The following is a 19,502-nucleotide window of genomic DNA, read 5'->3' as shown; positions in this document are numbered from 1 at the left end:
TGTGCCCAAATGACTGTTGGCTGGCCAATAATCTCCTCTAGTAGATCAATAAGTAGGACCATTACATGATCCAATCCACATGCACATTAAATTTGTGGTAGGTGGCATCATGTTTAGTAATATCATCCTTCCAAAGCGACCCTAAAACCACCATTTTTATTAATCCTATCCTGATTATTGTTTGCATGAAAACTGCACGTGTTGTTTAACCAATATAAGTACATAGAGAATTATGGAGCCTTGGATAACAGATGGCATTTTCTTCTTGTAGCTATACCTCTTCTGTGGAGTTAGAAGATGACACTTATACATGTACATCCGTATGTTCCTGGCTTGCTCCTTTGGATTATGAAGCTCACAAGCTCCTTTGCTTTGGCCAATGCGGCTGAACTGCTGCATCCACCCAACAGCACTGCTACTGACTTCATGTTCGGCCTTGGAATCCCTAGAACACGAAGGAAGCGATACATTTCCACCAGAGACATGAATGCTTTGCTGGACTATCACAACCAGGTGCGCTCCAAAGTCTTTCCCCCAGCTGCCAATATGGAATACATGGTAAGTGCACAGTCAGTGGATAAAAAAGATGAATAAAAAAATGTAACTTCATTAAAAAGGATCTGTACATGGGATGATGTGTACAATAAAGGCAGCCAAGGAAACAGTATTTCATGTTGGCTTTCTACAGCTTTGTTAACTTACCATGCTTTATTCTGTACTATTATTATTACACAGTATTTATATAGCACCATCATATTACGCAGCGCTGTACAAAGTCCATAGTTGTGTCACTAACTGTCCCTCAAAGGAGCTCACAATCTAATGTCCCTACCATAGTCATATGTGATTAATGTAGTCTAAGGTCAATTGTTAGGGAGAAGCCAATGAACCTAACTGCATGTTTTCGGGATGTGGGAGGAAACCGGAGTACCCGGAGGAAACCCACGCAGACACGGGGAGAACCTGCAAACTCCATGCAGATAATGTCCTGGCTGGGACCTAGTGCTGCAAAGGCCGGAGTACTAACTCCTGAGCCACAGTGCTGCCCATTGCAGAGATGGTGATTTTAATACAGTCAGGGCTTTGTTCCTTTATACCAGAAGTGCTACATGAAGTTTATTGATTTGATGACTGCTGGGGGGATTTTCAAGAAGCAGCGGGAATGGTAAAGAAACACAGGTCCACAAAATGAACAAAAACGAGGCAGGGGAATGCTTGCACTGCAGCTCTGCAGGTACAGCTTCCTCTCCAGCACGGAGACTAGTTAGCAGTACAGATGTGATATCAAATCTTAAAAGATAAAGAGACGCAGTGCTTTAAATGATTTAACAATGTAAGTACATAGTTATGAGAAAATAAAAAATGAGATGCTTACATACCTGGAAGAGCAATGCTATATTTACTGAAAGAATTCTAAACAAAATATAGATTTTTCAGGGTACTTCTTACACAAAAAAGTTCAAGTGACAACACTTTCAAATAAATCAGTAGAGACAGGGGGCCTGATTAATAAGGCTGGAGAGAATACACTTTTATCAGTGAAGATGGGTGATCCACAAGCCTGGAATGGATCTGGCCCAAGATTGAAAACATTTGTTAACAAATATCAAATGCTTTTTAGGAAATCCATTCCAAGTTTGCTGGATCACAAAGCTTTACTTTACAAAGTATATCCTCTCCAGCCTTGAGAGCTTTAATAAATCAGGCCCAGGGAGATGGAATGGGATACATTACAATTTGATCAATGGGCTCTTTTTAAATGTATTTTAGACCTTCAAACCTATACGTCATGGAGCAACACCTGTCTGACCTTTTGATTGAAAAGAACTTTCTGACTCAGGACAGTCTGATCAAATAGTTCCATAATCATGTCTCAAAATATTATTTTTCCAAGTTTAGCTGTTCCTAAAACATCACTGTCAACATAATATTTTGGGAAGCTGCTTAACTCCTCATCATGGGAACATTGATAACCCCATTTCCACAGGTGTCTGTGCTACACCACAAATCCTAAAGCTTGCTGGCAGATATAATAAGTTTATATAATTTTATATAAAGTTTAAAATTTAGTTATGTATCCATTAAGATTCCTAAAATGAATTTTTAAATATAAGTAGGATAAAGTCTGAATAGCTACGGATGAAATACAAAATGCATTTTAACTAGTGCATTATTAAGGTCACAAAATAAAAAGTTAAGCAATTCATGAAAAACAAGAGTTACATTTTAACGACACGTTAAACACACATTATGGAAGTGCATGTGCATTTACCAATGTAATACCATGATGAGCGCTGAATCTGTTTTTAATGAAGCTGGGGTTTGTAATATTTTGAGTATCAAGAGAATAAAACTACATATGATGGTCTTGTCCATTTCACTTAACTTTGCACAGCAGTATATTTGAGTTTGACATGCCTGCTCTATAAAGTCCTTTATAATTAGGCATCAGCAATGCTTTGTGCACCAATACACAGTGAATGCAGGGTGACCCCTCGGGGGTGGGCCTATGATGCATGTTGAAGTCCATAAGAGGTGGCTAGGTGGAATTCTGAGGACATCTAGTGGTGAAATAGAAGATATGTGAGGCACAGCTCTGGAAATAAACTTAATTTGCGTTATTTAATATCACTGGGGGACAAATATATAATAAAAAAGTTTGGCTCCAAGTAGGATGAACTCATAACAGTGCTTTGGGGTAGCTTATCTAAAAGAGAACAGGCTGTTCACTTATCAAATTGAATATTAGTGACTAAAGTGTAAATCTAAATACCCAATCATGAACAATGGAAATGACAAAATACCAGGATTTTCAGTGCTATCACTTATTTTGGTAAAAAACTAAAACTACTACAATCCACCCCAATGTGTATTCAGGTGATACTACTTTTGCACCATGTCACTGTCTTATAGAGAACCAGCCTAATACTTTTTATCATGGTGACATCTAGTGGTGAATGTGAGCAGAACACTTCTGATACAAAACAGTTTGCGTAAATGTAATATATAAAACTTTATCAGAGTTGCAGTGTTTGCTGAATGCCAAGTAAACTTATTGCCACTTGTGTTTGTTATTTATTTTAAAGAAACCCTTTAATTTAGATATTTTGTTTCAATAAGGTGTGGGATGAGCGGCTAGCCAAATCTGCTGAATCCTGGGCTAACCAATGCAAGTGGGACCATGGGCCAAACCAGCTGATGCGTTATATGGGCCAGAATCTCTCCATTCACTCTGGAAGGTAATTCATTCATCTGTGTTTGGTAAAGCTGAAGTTTGCTAGAGAACATTTTCCTTGATCTTCAACCTTGTGCTTACTTTTCCAGTGTGTGCTATGGATCAGAGGTGTTATGTTTTCTGAATACAGCTAACTTTGTTCCGCAAGTGTGTTCTTACATCCCTCAGAATATGCTGCACATAAATCCAGCTTATTACCTCATACAACATTGCATTGGTATTACTGCAAATGGGGTGGTTAGAGCACCTAATCAAGGATAAGGATATGAGCCAATCATCAGATTTCAACTTCTGCTTTTCTAGTTGCAAATGATGTGCCTATAGTTCAGATGAAAAAACAATGGAGCATTCGTTTCTGGTGTCGTTTCAAAATGATTGGTCTTTATCCTGATCATCATTAAAACCACATGGGCACCCAGTTGTGGAGCTTCCACTAGGTCTTTACAGAGTCAAATGTGTTAAAGCATGAGGTTATCATGACTTTAACTTTTTTTTCTTTTTTACAATTTTACATAAGTACAAAAAAGAACTTGCTGTAAGTGAAACTCTTTGTCTTAGACAGTTAGTAACAGAATGGGTTTAGCCATCTGACAATTTGCTCTCCTCCTGTTCCATCAAACATTTAGGATTTCCCCTTATTTCTGTACCAGTAACAATGGTCATCTGTGCAAACAGTAAGGGTGAATCTTCCCTGCAAGAATACAGACAGAAGTTCTAATTCTTCCACACTCCATCTCATTCTAAGAGGAACTAATCTCAGCACAGGCTGCGCGCTGAATTCGGATGAGCCTCTGGACATCTCCAACTAATGCCCATCTTGGTAACACTTCTGCTATTCTAGTCCAGTCAGTGGAAATGCCATCATTTTCCAAAGACGTTCCAAGCTACAAAGGGAAAATAATCCCAGTGCAAAGATAATCATTGACTTTTCTCACAAACAGCATAAAACACGTGACACTAACTTCCCAGCAAATACCATAAGAGGAAGTACCTTGGCAATCCATCTGTCTACAGGAGAAGGGCAATCCATAATTCTATGTTATTGTAAACATCTATCTAGAGGATGATACGGTTCCCATGAGTCTGACAACTGACGGCGTTGTGTGCCCAAACAACTGTCATTCATTAATTTTCTCCATTATAGCCATTCTCAGTCTGGGATTTTAGAACTCTTGGTTTCCTCCAGAAGTTGTTAAGGGGTCCTTGAGCTGACTGAGCTCTCATCTGATGGTGTCTGCACTGTTCTAGGGCCAATATCATTTGTCAGAGCCAATGGCACGGAAGAGATGGTCTTTGTGGCTATCAGTAAAGGTGGATTTCCAACCATGCCTGTAAGGGAGGCATTCTGCTCATTGACTTCAAATTATTTAAATGTAGCAGAGGGTTCCTTGAGATCTGAACATTATTTCAGTAGTTTCTCTGCGGGTAAGAATCATTGAGAAAGCTCATCTAAACCAGGGGGCAGCAAACTTGGACTTTGGACTACTAGGCCATTTCAGGAGGTCAAGAGGGCACACTAGGCCAGAAGAAACAAGGTGTCCAAGGAAAGGTTTTTTCCAACCAGGACTGCAAGCGTGCAGCCTCAATCTGGGGGGGCGTTAGGCCAGACTGGAACACTGGGTAGGCTGTATCCGGTCTAAAGGCCAGAATTGCCTACTTCTGATCTAAACAATTGCACATCTCTTATGACAAAGTAGCTTGGACAATCCATCTGGAAGTTCTGTGACAATCAGTCTGTTAGCACTGCAAGTCGTGCCGGCGCCGCTGCTCCTAATTGCAGGCACGGGCGCCGGGTCCTATCTTTCGGGTAACCCCACTACCTATGTTCCATGCCTGTGTTTCCTTCATGCTGAGACTTGCTCTGGTGTTTGAGCTGGCGTGGGTGTGTCTCTCTTAATTCATGAGGTAACACATACACGCCCTCTGTTTTCTACAGCCTATGGCTGGTTTCCTGCAGGTAGTTAAAGGCACCTCCTACTACAGGAAGTTGCCTGAGCAATATCTAGGTTTACCTTGTGTAACTCTCAGTGCTAAGGTGTTTTCTCTGTTTTGCCTTGCTGTGTACCAGACCTTGCTTACTTTTTAGACTTTGCCTGTTTGCTGCCTGACCTTGACCTCGGATTACGTTTTTGGACTTTGCCTGATTGCCGCCTGACCCTGACCTTGGATCTTTGTTTCTGGACTTCTTGGCCACGCAAGCCCCTCGGTGCTTGCACCGGGTTTCCTGACTCCTGTGGTCAGCTGCCACTGGCCTGGGGATTGCTCTGGAGTGGCACCTGGCAGCTACCCCGCAGCCCAAGCCTATCTTCACCATCAGAGGCTCTAGTGAAGACCTGGTTGCGGCTTAGTCACGCCCCTCTGGAGCGTACCCAGTCAGTGGCACAGTGGGTCCACACTCATAACACAGTCTATAGAAGAAATTCATTATTTTCTATTGTTATAAGCATCTCTTTAGAAGGCTTTGAGGTTCCATTGAGTTTGCCAACCTAGCCTGAAGCTCTCATTAATGGGCGTTCTCATCTAAACTATAGCACTCATCTCTATAGCGAAACATGTCCTGGATAATCCATGTGGAAGCTCCATGACGATCCTTCTGAAAGATGCCTGGACAATTCTTCTGGAAGTACCCCGACAATCCATCTGTCTACAGGAAAATGGCTGTCCATAATTACTTGTTATTGCCACCATCTATCTAGAAGCTGATAAGGTCTCCATCAGGCATGCCAGCCTAGAAAGCAGAGCTGTCATTCACAGGTCGCACATTTGTCTGAACACATCTCCACAGCCAAACCTTTTTTTAAGACTCCATATGCATGAAAGAATCATTTATATGAGCGTTAGACCAATTACTCCTAGAAGATACCAAGCTGGGATCACAGATCATGGCTCACAAAGAGCAGATCATTAGCTCCTGGAACCGACCAGTCATAAAAACCTCTGTAGGTAGAGGGGGTTGGCAACATACTAACAATGCCCTTTCTTTACTAGTGTGCTGTACCTGCCTCCCTTTTACAGTACTGCAAGTATTGTCCTTGTGCCAGTTCACCTGCATCAGGTGTTGGTTTGTCATTTTTTTGTGTCAATTGCCTGCAAATTCAGTAAAATAAAATGGGTTATGATGTGTAAATGGTGTCATTTTTGATGCATGCTGATGATTTATAATGTTAATGACAACATTGTTTTGCAGGTATAGGTCGATTGTGGATCTAGTCAAGGCTTGGTATGATGAGAGACAACATTATTCTTTCCCTTACCCGCGGGAGTGTAACCCCAGCTGTCCCAGCAAATGTAGCAGCTCCGTGTGCAGTCATTACACACAGGTATGACCCCAATCAATACTATCCAATATTTGTTACAACACAAAACATTTCCTCCTGGACGCTAGGCTCATAATACCTAATTGCCTAATCTACATACCTTTTTGGATCACTGACTCAGAAACTCTATAAGGTTTTGCCATCATAATGCTGCCAAGCAACTATATACTCTGGTGGAATGAGTGGCAGGGGTGCCCAAGGTAATTTGAAACACTGATCTGTGTACTTGCTCCAGGTCAGTGCCACCAAGTCAGCATAATGGACCCATACCTGGAATTTTCAGATAGAACAATGGCAGCAGCTTTATAGAAACCAAGCCACAAGACTGGTGTGGGCTGATCAGTCATGTATGGCCCCCATAGACATTACATGAACAATCAAAAGTTAAACCTTACAAACTATTCATCTGATGGGAATATATTACTTTTTCTGTGATGTTATTCCTGTAGTTCTGGTTTGCTTATTACTGCGGAATATTTATGTGTGCAGCAAAGCTTAAACTTGGGTTTCCTCTTCTATACATAATAAATGTCCTATTCCTGACTTATTCCTGAAATCCTAGTAACATTTATAGCTGAATCTTTCTAGTAAGTTCTTGAGAAGCCTTTGCACTGCCGCCCCCTCCTCTGGCACCTCAGCGTACATCTGCAGGCAGTTAAATATTTTTCCATAAACGGTTCTCCTGCACCTGATCGTACAGCCAGATATTTATTTTTTAAGGAAGAAAGTCTTCCTCTCACATTTCGCTTTTACCATCAGCAGAAGCGTGCAGGGCGACAGCTGGCCATTTGTATTCCTTGTAAAACATGAAACTCAGGGTCACATTTTTTTTTTTCGATACCTAAGGTTGGCCTTAGGTTTCATGGCATCCCCTAATCCCAGTAAAGCAGTTTACAGATGGAGATGTAGAAAGCACATTTGGTTCCTTGATAAACACTTTTCTTAATTTTGTTTCCCGATGTGGCAGGACACGTAGACAGTTGGAATGCGGTCTAACATTCAATCTTTTCTTATGCACTTCAAAATTCAGTTCATCTAGAAGAAGGCTAAAGCATGAATTATTGGTAGGATAAATTCACAACTGGTTAGTAAGATAGAAAATAGACAGCTGTGTTTAGTATCTATGCTTATTTCCCTAAAATAACTTTCAGGTGCCTTGGAACCCCTCTTATAATCAATTAGAAATGCTATATGCATTGGTTGCCATTGCAAAAATGCCCACCTTGGTTAGTGGTCACAATGCCACTTTTACAGTCAGCTAAAAATAATCCTTGGTTTTACATGCAGCTGGCTCTGCCAGGTAGCATTGGCCCTGGAAAAATGCAGGCATTATCATATGAGAGGTCAACTAGCAGCAGGTCAAGAAACCCCTGGCAATTTCTGAAGGATCCCCAAGGTTCCCTAACACTGGCTGAGAAAGGCTGCTGTAGAAGAAGGATATTTGGCATGACATATAGGCATTCTGTGGCAAAAAGAGCAAGGTTGAAATGAAAAGAATACAAATTAGACCCTAAAAAACTCAAAACTTCCTAAAAGGTACTTAGAGGAACATTTAGGTAGTCATTGCTAACCTTCTGGAAATCTCCCGGCTGAATTACATCAACATGACCGACAGATGAATAGCATTTTCAGAAGCCTATAACATCATTTCTGTCCAGGTTTTCTGAAATGTGAATGTATAGATCTTTTTGACCCTTATGCTAGGATTAAATTTGGCAATTTTCTCTCCATGGATTTTTTGATCAATGATTCATTGACATTTAAATTGATCTTTTGTCATTGACTACAAGTATTCAGTGTACCATCCACTTGTTCAATGTTGATTTGCATTAGAATAAAATAAAGCGAAGCAAAATTTACTCTAATAATTTCCTGAAAATATAGTCAAGTGCATGGCTAACATTATTAACAAAAGAACTAAAACTATTAAAGTTATTGCTGTTGATAGGTTACTGGTCTGTAGAAGTTCACAGACCTGCAACTGGAAGATCTGATAGCAGTTGGTCTCTATAGAAGCAGTCAGAGCTTTGAAAGTCTATAACTTGGATTTTATTGGGCTAAGGCCACTGGCGGAAGGAACTCAAACTAAAGGAGAGTCTTTGTGATTAGTGATAACATGAAAACCTGATTTCGGAAGGGTATTGAGAAGTATTATTATTAAAATTAGATTTTACTGGGTGGCCATTTCGTCATAAGAACAGGTCCAGGACAATTAGACAGGTCCAAAATTAAAAATTACTCTTATATTACCAATTATTCTTATACATTGTTTATATAATTACATAAAACTATTTAATTACCTCCTAACTTCCTATTTTCTACGGCCAGCAGTAAAGTCTTCCTGTCATCATGTGATCATATTTAATCAGTCAATAAGATTGGTTGGTGGCAAGGAAGACCCATATGAACTTCTCAGTTTCAAAGCAGCCCAGTTTTCCAGTAATTGTTGCTGCGAACCTTAAATGGATTCTAAAAACATTTACCCTGGCAGCAGCAGATCAATCATCTTTTAGGAAGGAGAAGGCAAAAGAGGTCTAAAAACCAAATGTTATTTTTGAGCTGTTTTTCCAACCTTTCCAAGACACAGATATTGTAACATCGAAAGGCTGAAAATAAGCAATTACAGCATCGTATTTGGCAGAAGCTAGGAATTTGAACTCAGCCAGTGCCGTCACTGACGCACGCGTCTTGGACACGGATTCCATAAAGGGCTTTAATTGAGACGTATCTATTGCTGTGTTTGTGTTGGCCATAGACTTTGTTAAAGCCGCAGCTTCTGCCGAGGTCCAACCTTGAATAACTTTACACTATTTCCCTTTTTTTATTTAAATCTGTGTCTTCTGTGAATGATTACGTAACTCCAATGTGACCTGTTTAATGTTAGCAAAGATCAAGTTTTGTCTTATTTAGACATTGTAGAATAGTCTAAGAGTACCACTCTTAAAGTTGAAATCTAGAATAGGCAAAAGTTTAGTAAATATACGTTGCACATTGTATTTTTTTAAATCTTGGTGTGCTTTGTGTAGTTTATTTTCCAGATCTGTGCAGTAACCAAGTGTGAAAAGTTTCCTATGTGCAGACACTTCCTTTAATGAAGACCAGTCTTAGCTTTTCTGTCTTTGTGTAGGGTGACCGGTCTAGTATCTGCCCTCTGAGGTTCTCCGGAGGAAGCATGAAATGGGTGGTCCCTGGGTCCCTGCCACAGCTCTCCTCTGTGCACAACGCATATCATGTGTGACCATTGAGGAATATATTCACATGAAGGTTTATGTGCCTAGAGTCTATACTTGAAGAGTAGAGGAATGCTTATCTGCTAACTGCAAGGATAACTCACATCTGAAGCCATGCCTTATTGTATTTGTATCACGACAGATAGTAATAGTAATAGTAACAGTAGTAATAATAGTAATAGTAACAGTAGTAGTAATAGTAACTTCATTTAATATCCTTTGGCATGTTCAAATTTTATATATGTGTCTTTTTACTTTGTATATGGCTGTTTCCCTGGGATTGAGGCATAAGGGGATTTTCACACTGTATCACAGTTGCTGGATGTTAAAAAGAGTTTCCTTTTATGCCATTATTATCACATCATCCTGCCCATGAAAAATAAAGATTATATGTGGAAGACCTCCATACATGTGAATAAGCTGGTCCTTCTCTCTTCCAGATGGTGTGGGCATCATCAAATAAAATAGGCTGTGCCATCAACACTTGCAATAACATCAACGTATGGGGAAGTACGTGGAGACAGGCTGTCCTTTTGGTGTGTAATTACTCCATCAAGTAAGTTAGAAAATATCCGCTGTGTTTTCCTACTACAGTGTAAAATAAAAACATTGGTATTAATGATTTCCTGGTTGCCTGATCATTGGTGACCTCCTAGTTATAGCAACCTTCCAGAAAGAATGCATGTAAATTAACAATATGAAATACATGTAAAATACTTCTTATTACCACCTTCCTTAAATCTAGTCTTAGCTTTCTTGCAGAACTAGAAATACTTGTAAGATCTTTAAACCTTTTACACTTGTCAGAAATCTGCATATACTTGATGCCCACAGTGGTTCTACCTGCTAGCTGTTTCGTCACTTATGTGTTCAAGGAACCACAATGGACACTGAGCAGATTCAGGTTTATGGTTGTGAAGATTTATTATTGTGCAGGCTTATATTATCTTTGCAAGTGAGCAAATACTATATTCAACTGAAGAGGTGATGGCAAGTATAATACATGTCCTTAAAATCTTTTTATTGATGACCAGTATTCAGCAGACACCTGTCACTCTATGTGACAACTGGAAATACCCTTAAAGAAACCATTACAGTATCTGCTGCATCATGACATTCCTATAACCCCAACACCTGCATTATGTAAACTTTCAGAAAAGACATCCTTCATTTTATAGTTGCTTAGCTCTGGGGGTTACCGAGAATGATAGGTGTGATTTAATTCCCAATAGTAACAAAAAGCTTTTACAGCTTAGATAAAGTCAAGAAGTCAAGGTCATCAATAATTATATATATAGTAGACTTTTTTTTTAGTTTTTGCCTAATAAGCTCCTGCAATACCCCAAATTCCCCGTCACTGACAGCTGATTGAAGAGGAAGACCGAGATAACGTGAGCAAGCTGTGATCTATTTCCAGTGGTCCAGTCTGCTCCAATCAATGGGACACACGATTATTGTGGATTGGAGCATCAGAATGGGTGTGTTGGACCACTAGTAATAGACTACTGCTTGTTCAACAATGAAAATGGTTACATTACTCATCGAATGGAGGATCTCACCTCCACGGTGAGGGGCACGGGCGGGAAAGTTGCACTTACCTGGTTCTATTGGTCTCAATTTCTTCTCACCACTGAATACAGGGACCTGATTTCCTCAATCTGATATTTGGGTATACTCTTATGTATTTCAAAGGTACTGACAGGGAGAGCCCCTCTGCGGGATCCTGCGCTTTCTTCATACTCCACTGCCCTTTTTTTTTCTAGGTACACAACCACCCCCACAAGCATATGTTATATTGTTGTGCTACAATACATAATCTATGTTGTTATTGGATTTCCATCCTCTCCTTCTGCAAACGATATTTTGAGCCATGTGAATTATACTTGTTCAATGTCTCATTGTTATGACTGATTCTGTATTTTTTGTTGCTTTGTTCATGATACTTGTATCACTCGCTTACTACTGGTTGCTATATTATCGCTTGTTTCACGATGAGTCTGTATTTTGTATCTTGTTTTATAAAAATTTTAAATAAAGAATGTTTAAAAAAAAAGAAAATGGTTACATTACAGTAGGATTTGCTTGTTGCTAGATAAAGGAAACCCATGGGATATGAGTAAACATTCCTATGTCTATAATAGACACACCCGACCCTGGCATCAAGCAAAATCTAAAACTTCTGCAGTGGGCTTATTAAAAAAAGACCTAGTACAATAAAAATGTAATACAAATGATGTACAAAGTTTGGGCTTACAACATCACACTTGTCAGAGTTGAGGGGTGACACTTTAAGGATGTTCATATTTAGTTACTAAAGGAAGGAATGTCACACTATAAACATGGTAAATGTACTATTAAAAGCTGCTTGTTCAAACTGGTCAAGAACATGTCGTTAAAACACCACCAACATTCAGAACCGTGTATTCTTGCAACAGGCAAAGCCTACCGCATTCTGGTCTGTGCACATAACCATCTATCTGCTAGAATGCAGTCTAGACTGCACCATGTTCCTGGGATACATTTATTGGCCAGTTTATGGAGAGGGTCAACCATCGGCCAAGGCTTCCCTGTTCATTAAATACATCTGTGAACTTTCTACGGTTTAGCTTTAGGAAACTCATTTATAACGAAGATTAGATAGCACTATCTGTTCTCCATTACTTACTACTTCACTAAGCAAACCAGGGCCCATTTCTTTAAAAATAAAGGGGTTGCTGTGCATAACCAATGATAATTTTTCTCAAGTGCGAAGAGGACTCCGTGATTGGAGGGAAGTCCTTTTGCTTAGGTCACATAAAGTGGTATCCTCCTTGTTCTTCTGGCTATTTTTTATTTTTGCATTTCAAATGACCCCCTATGTATCCTTGATAGTATAACTTAGTTTTGGATAGATGAGGAAAAGCTAAAATCTTCTTACTACTTTACTTACTACTGTTTATATTTCTTTTTCCTGTTTCTAGGGGTAACTGGATAGGAGAAGCTCCATACAAGCTGGGAAGACCATGTTCGGCCTGTCCGCCAAGTTACGGTGGAGTCTGCAGCAATAACATGTGTTTCTCTGGTGTAAAAAACAACAAGCTTAGCTGGTTTTAGGCGAAGGAACGTCCATGTCAATTTTTTTATTTTCTAACAATGTTGAATGTTTTATATATGAGGGAGGTAGGTTGGAGTTCCACGGAGGGCAGCCTACTTACCCCATTGTACAGTGGTTGATTATGCTACCAAAAGTGTAATAATAGATGTCAGAGAGGGCATGTTGTGTATAAATTAGCTGTTCAGCCTATCAATGCAAAGGCTGCTTTATATTAATTGGCCCAGGGAATATGCCATGTGTACAAAATTCTTGTCTATGCCACAGAACTCATTACACACACATTGTCACATTGGGCTTGATTTATTAAAGCTCTTCAAGGCTGGAGAAGATACACTTTTATCAGAAAAGCTGGGAGATCCAGCAAACCTGGAACAGATTTCTTCAACGTCTTTTGCTATGTGATAGCGAATGTTTTAAAACCTGCACCAGATCCATTCCAGGTTTGCTGGATTGCCCAGCTTCACTGATGAAAGTGTATCCTCTCCAGTCTTGGAGAGCTTTAATAAATCAGACCCATTGTCCCCAATTTGTATATTGTCTGTCTTAATGGTTCCTCCGTTCAGAAAGCTGTGAATTTATCTTGTTTTTTGTTTGTTTGTTTGTTTTGTTTTTATGTTATGTTTTCTTTGAAAAGCACTTATCTTTGTAAATAGGATTCCAGCATTTATATTATCATGCAGTGGTAGTTTTGAGGTAGAAAAAAGCATTGATTGTAGGTATTTCTGGCAAAATTGAATTTAGATATGTATTTTGGCCCTACCTAGTAGGTCCTATATATGTATACCAATACATTGTCCATTAACAGTTCTGGAGTAAAGTGTGAAATTGGCTTTGAGTTGACGTTATTGTTGAAGGTTACAGGTATCCCATATGTGTTACCTTTTCCTGAGGGTCCATTTACATTTCGGTGTTCCGGTATGTTGCATGAATGTATGTGTGTTCTAATGAATTAGCTGGCATCACACCAAAACATCCAAAAATATGGATGTGCTCACCAACAAAGTACATCACAACCCCCAGTAGTGTGTTATAGTGTGCTGTGATGCATGTACTTTGGAGCTGTATTGCCTGAGGTGCCAGAAAGAAATGGAACTGCAAAGCACATAAAGTGCCGCAATGCACAGCTGCAGAGAAATGTGTTTTGACCCTCAAGGTTGGCTTCACACCAAGAAGGTAGTGACATGTTCATCTTTTCATTGTAAATAGGCTTCCAATACAATACAAGGCACAAAAATTGCACAGGAAACTTTTTTTTCAGCTTAGCACATCACAACCCACAAATGGTTTCAAGCTGAAATGCGTGTTTGAAGCCAACCAACAGAGAATGACCAAAGATGGTTTCCATCATAAAATTTTTATGGATGTTTTTCACCATGGAATCAATATATATGGTTAACACTATGGAATCACCATAGAATTTTCATTATGGAATCGCCATACTTGGTTTCCACCAAGGAACTTTCATTGATTATTCCCATCAAACAATTGCTATAAATGGTTTCTACCATAGAATTGCCATAGATGGTTTCTATCATGGAATCACCATACGTTAAATGGTGTCCACCATGGAAAAACCGTCGTTTTCACCGTTTACACCATGGGATCACCATAGTTGATTTCCATTATGGAATTACCGTAGATGGTTTCCACCATAAAATTGTCACAGATGATTTCCATCATAATATTGCTATAAATAATTTCCACCATAGAATGACAATTATTGGTTTCCACCAAGGAATCATCATAGATGGTTTCCAGCATTGAATCACCATAGTTGATTTTCACCATGGAGTTACCATGGATGACTACCACCATAGAATCATAAATAATAGTTTCCACCATGGTATTTCCTTTGATGGTTTCCACCGCGGAATCATCATAGATGGTTTTCAGCATGCAATCCCCATAGATGTTTTCCACCAGAGAATCACAATTGATGGTTATCACCATAGAATCCACATTGATGGTTTCCACTATGGTATCACCATTGATAATTTTCACCATAAATTCACCATTGATGGTTTCCACCACAGAGCCAAAAGCTTGTAACTTACAATAGAGCACATTCACACCTATGGCCAATGTACAGAATATTATTATCATTGTGTATATATACCAATTATATTGTATATGAACATTGTGGAGTACAGTTAGAAAGTGAATTGTTTTACAAATTCTTGTGTTTCTATAACTTAATAAAAATAAATAATAGAAAAATACACAGTGTCTTTTTGTGACATTCTTATTTAAAGAGTTGAGTTTTAAACATATCATTTTTAATAAAAGTTTATTATGGGATAATTTGTATAGATCTGACTGGGATACGAGCAGAAGTACAACATGACCACCAAACTTTCTTATTTAGCCAGAACCACATCAGAAAGTGTATCTATATACAAAATAAAAATGTAATATAATGCAGCCTTCATATCCTTGGATGTGATGACTCTATTACCATTTTTTTTATTTGATTTCATGGTGATCCGGCAAGTGACACATGTTCTGTCTATGGTACCAACACTTACTGTACTGTTTCTATGGAGTAGAAGCATTCTCATCCTAGAATAGAACTACAGAACACCACCCTCTCCTCTTCCTCATAGCATAAGGGGTATAAGGGGGTGATTTACCTTTTACTTCCCACCACTGTGACATGGCAGGAAGTAAGGGAAAAACTCCCCAGGGGCAATGAAAACATGTCATTGGAAAACAAAAGAGTCACAAAGTTCTATGTTTTTATTTTTTGAATCTGCCTCACTGTTTCTGCTTTTCATAAAGACATTTATGACGGTTTTTCTAAAGAATAATCAGCTCCTTCCATTAAAATGCCATTTGGTTGACGTGTGAGTAATTTATGTTCCGCTGCGCACCATTAAATATTCACCACCTCAGCTATAGGAAGAGAATTATTGCTCAATCAATACCTCGCCCCTAGCCATAGTGGAAAGACATTGATTTGCTGCATTCGTACTCACCACACATTGGTACATCTGCCAATTTTTCTTACTTTCGTGATGATCGCATATTATGGAAAAACTGGATTTAGGAAATAATTGCAGGAACAACTTCAGCCAGGTATAAAACACCCTTTAGTGCACTTATGTATCCTAGAATTATAAGGTCATGAATCTGTTTTTGATTGAGTATAAATGACATGAATTCTGTCTATAGGGTAACACACATCAGCTGAAAGCTGAAATCAGATTTGTATTAAGAAACCCCAACCATTCAAGTCCATGCCTTGGAGTAGCAAGAAAAAGTACAGCTTAGGGTGAGTGCTGGAAATGCCAGACGCGGCCAATTCCGAGCTAAATCTTATGAGTGGCCCGCCGCTGAAACTCCCTCTTTATTGAAATAGCGCTGCTATAAAATTCCCGGCATTATTTGCGTCTATAAAACAGTCCAATATGGGAATAGAGCCCGCTGGTCTATAGACGCGAGTGATGACAGGAATTGTAGTAGCGGCACTATTTAAATGCAGCAGCGGGCCAGCTGCAGTTCATATTTAGGATTCCTTTTGGGGCCAAAAAAAGGGCGTTGGGGGCCAGATTTTGACACCCCTGGTTTAAAACATTATGATTGATTGCAAAGAACTGATAAAGCGAAAGCATCATATTTGTATGAATTTCAGTGTGTGGTAATCAACTGATTAACAATTGACAGTGGACATATCGAATCTGAATTTGAAAATTGATTGTATTAAAGTTGATTTGTTTATAGGCACTTTAGGGATAAAGTGATGGCTGATATTGTTAATGGATCCCTCCTGATGGATCCATAGGCGACAGATGATGAATGACCGCAGAAGACTGCTGTGTGCGCAGTGCTCATTCCTTCATCCGTCACTCTTCTGTCACTGGAAATGATCGTGAAAGCATGTGTAGACATCAGATCATTGCTGCTGGAAACAGCTTTTTGTAATCATTTCCAATGACGAGGACAAATGAGCGTTGTACACACTGTGTTGTTCTGTTCTATGGAGATGGGAGGGGGGAGTGAGTAGCACCCTGCTGTGCCCTTCTTCACTGAATGTATAGCAGACATATGCTCGTTGGTTTATTGACCCCCCCAGGAGGGATTGATGAACGACGCCGGGGGACCATTGTACACAATACTAGATAGTCACCGAGATGATCACAAGTGTTCGTCTTTGGAAACAATATTCTAGCGTGCGTATAAAGCTTCAGGACTAAATCAGAGGGTAGCACAAAAAGAATATTTATTATGAGAGATTTGTCAAGGAAACAGACACTTAATGTCTGATCTATAATAGATAGAAAAAAAACCCTTTGATTAAAACATCCACATTAGACATGGTAAATACAAAATGTATTCTTTCACACCTAAACCTCAAATTTTCCGGAACTCCAGGTCTGTAGGCTGCATGAACCAAATTAGCATCTGAATTTGTTTAGTTATTATAGACTAAAAGATATCTCAGAGGCCAGACTTCCCTGGAACTGCTCTGTGTTGTGGAAAGGTGTGAGAAGGTGCAGTAAAAAAGAGGCCTGTTTGAGTTTCAGGCCTCAGGGTTGTCATGGCGACAACGGCCTTGTAGATTGGTCGCCATAAGAGACTAGTTACTGTTTAACATCTTCTACATTAGGCCTGATTAAGAGAATCAATATGATAACAGCATAACACACAACCCTGCCTTGTTTTACAACACCTCGCCTAACAGGCCTCACCTGGACAGGTTCCTCCGTCACGCTTGTTAACTCTTTTCTAAACCTGGAAACACGCCGCAAGACACGGTCAATGTCAACATCTAGATCGTCTCCACCATGGAAGCCACTTACGGTAGGTAGACACACGACCGATTATAACGTTATTATTTCCATCTATCTTCATGCATTTGTAGTTGGGAATAGCATGCTTCATGGATATCTAGCAAAAAGAGCCACAATTTGGGAAAATGTCTGTATTTTATAGTTGCTGGTTTAAAAAAAAAAAATTTAAAGCAGAATAAATTCCTCCAAAAACTAAAGACTCAAATTTGCTAAAATGGAAACCCATAAAATTTGATACATTTTGATTTTAGGTATTTTTTGTATATTTTTGTTATTGTTTATTATTTGATTTTTTTTTGTATATTATTCTGTATATTATTTTATATTATCCTATTTATTATTTTATAATATTTTGTAAATTGTTTCATATTCTTCTGTTTATTAATTTATATTGTTCTGTAAATTGTTTTATATTATTCTGTTTGATATTTTATGTTATTTTGTATATTATTTTATATTATTCTGTTTATTGTTTTATATTGTTATGCAGAATATTTTACAACATTTTGTATAATATTTTACTTTATTCCTATATAATTTATATTATTTTGCTCAAACATTTTTAGACAGACTTTGAACTAAAGTTTGTGCTTTTGTTTAGTCTTAATTTTGAGTTTGGTTCTCCTCAAGATTGTATTTCATTTTTAGGATTTATTATTTGTTTTCATCTATTCAATAGTAGAAATTATATTTTGCTGTTTTGTATTAGGCGTTAATTGTGTTGTTTTTGTGTTGTATTCGGCAATATAGGGGATGAATTGAGGTGCTGGTTTCTTTTTACATTTTCGTATGTTTTTTTTCACACGGTCTTATCATATGACAATAGGGAAGTGGTAATGCACAGAGGAAGTACACTCCTTATTTTAAAAGCAGACCCAAATCAAACAAAATTCTTAGCTTAGCAAACAGAACGTTATAGAAAATGTAACGAGAGGAAACATAATGACTTATTGGCTTCTTCTTAAATCAACTTGGTGGACGAGATTACACCAGGATGATCAATGGCACGTTGGCGGGATTCATAAATATTTAATTATGTCGTTATGTCATCGGCTTTTTTTTTATTAATGGGGCTGGACAAAGCCCGGTGGCCTGGCAGCAAATACAGCTAAAAAATGTGGGTGGTGTCCAAGCCATGTATGGTTGCTGGTGAAAAACCATCTTCCTTAGGCCATCAAAATTGCTTGATGATTCCTAACAAGGAATTCTTAAAGTCTGACTGTTCCTATTTTCTCTAAAGATGGCTATATCTAAGTGACATTTATTTATTTTTTTAATTGCTAAAGAGTACAAGGAATTCTTGCAAATAATAAATTGGTGTCATTACCAAGGGAAGCAGAACCCCAATTATTCATCAGCTCTTCTCTCTCATCTTGTCTACAAGTTCTGTGTCAGCACATGTGCATGTAGCATAACCTGATTGGCTCCTAGTGCTTCTTCTCCTTCCCCAGCAGGAGGCTGATGTTAGTTTATTTTAGGTTGTTACTTTAGTTGAAACTGAAAAAAAACATTTAATTGTATTTTTTCCAAAGCATTTTTTATTTTGGTTAACATATATAAAGTGAAGAAATCAGAATTACAGTATTTGTGGATCATATATATATATATATATATATATATATATATATATATATACATGCCTGTTATTTATTTATTACAATCCATTGCAATCCCACATTATAATTTCAAATCTTTTATATCTTGCTTTTATTTCTTGATTGTCCTTACATGCCTTCCAGTTAAAAATTCACACCATGAAGCTCATACATCCTCCCTGGTATTTCCTTTATCTGATGGAGAATGTTTGCCTCACCACAAAGCCTCACAATAACTCTA

At 38.5% G+C, this 19,502-nt stretch overlaps 2 protein-coding genes across 2 annotated transcripts in view; both read left to right on the top strand.

Moving 5' to 3' along the window:
* Positions 1-282: 282 nt before the first annotated feature.
* On the top strand, positions 283-15,050 carry R3HDML (R3H domain containing like). The gene is made up of 5 exons (XM_072413713.1): positions 283-558; positions 3,121-3,239; positions 6,423-6,555; positions 10,223-10,338; positions 12,743-15,050. Exons 1-5 carry the CDS (start codon positions 298-300, stop codon positions 12,873-12,875), a joined length of 762 nt encoding a protein of 253 aa, XP_072269814.1. The 5' UTR covers positions 283-297; the 3' UTR covers positions 12,876-15,050.
* A 2,479-nt stretch (positions 15,051-17,529) lies between these two features.
* The window catches only part of HNF4A (hepatocyte nuclear factor 4 alpha), a 51,455-nt gene continuing 49,482 nt past the window's right edge, over positions 17,530-19,502 (top strand). The window contains exon 1 of the mRNA XM_072414526.1: positions 17,530-17,676. Within this exon, the coding sequence (XP_072270627.1) occupies positions 17,661-17,676 (16 nt within the window). The 5' untranslated portion in view covers positions 17,530-17,660. The remainder of the gene's footprint in view (positions 17,677-19,502) is intronic.

The sequence above is a fragment of the Pyxicephalus adspersus genome, chromosome 6 (genome assembly GCF_032062135.1).
Source record: "Pyxicephalus adspersus chromosome 6, UCB_Pads_2.0, whole genome shotgun sequence".
Lineage (NCBI taxonomy): Eukaryota > Metazoa > Chordata > Amphibia > Anura > Pyxicephalidae > Pyxicephalus > Pyxicephalus adspersus.
This window is presented reverse-complemented; position numbering and strand designations above follow the sequence as displayed.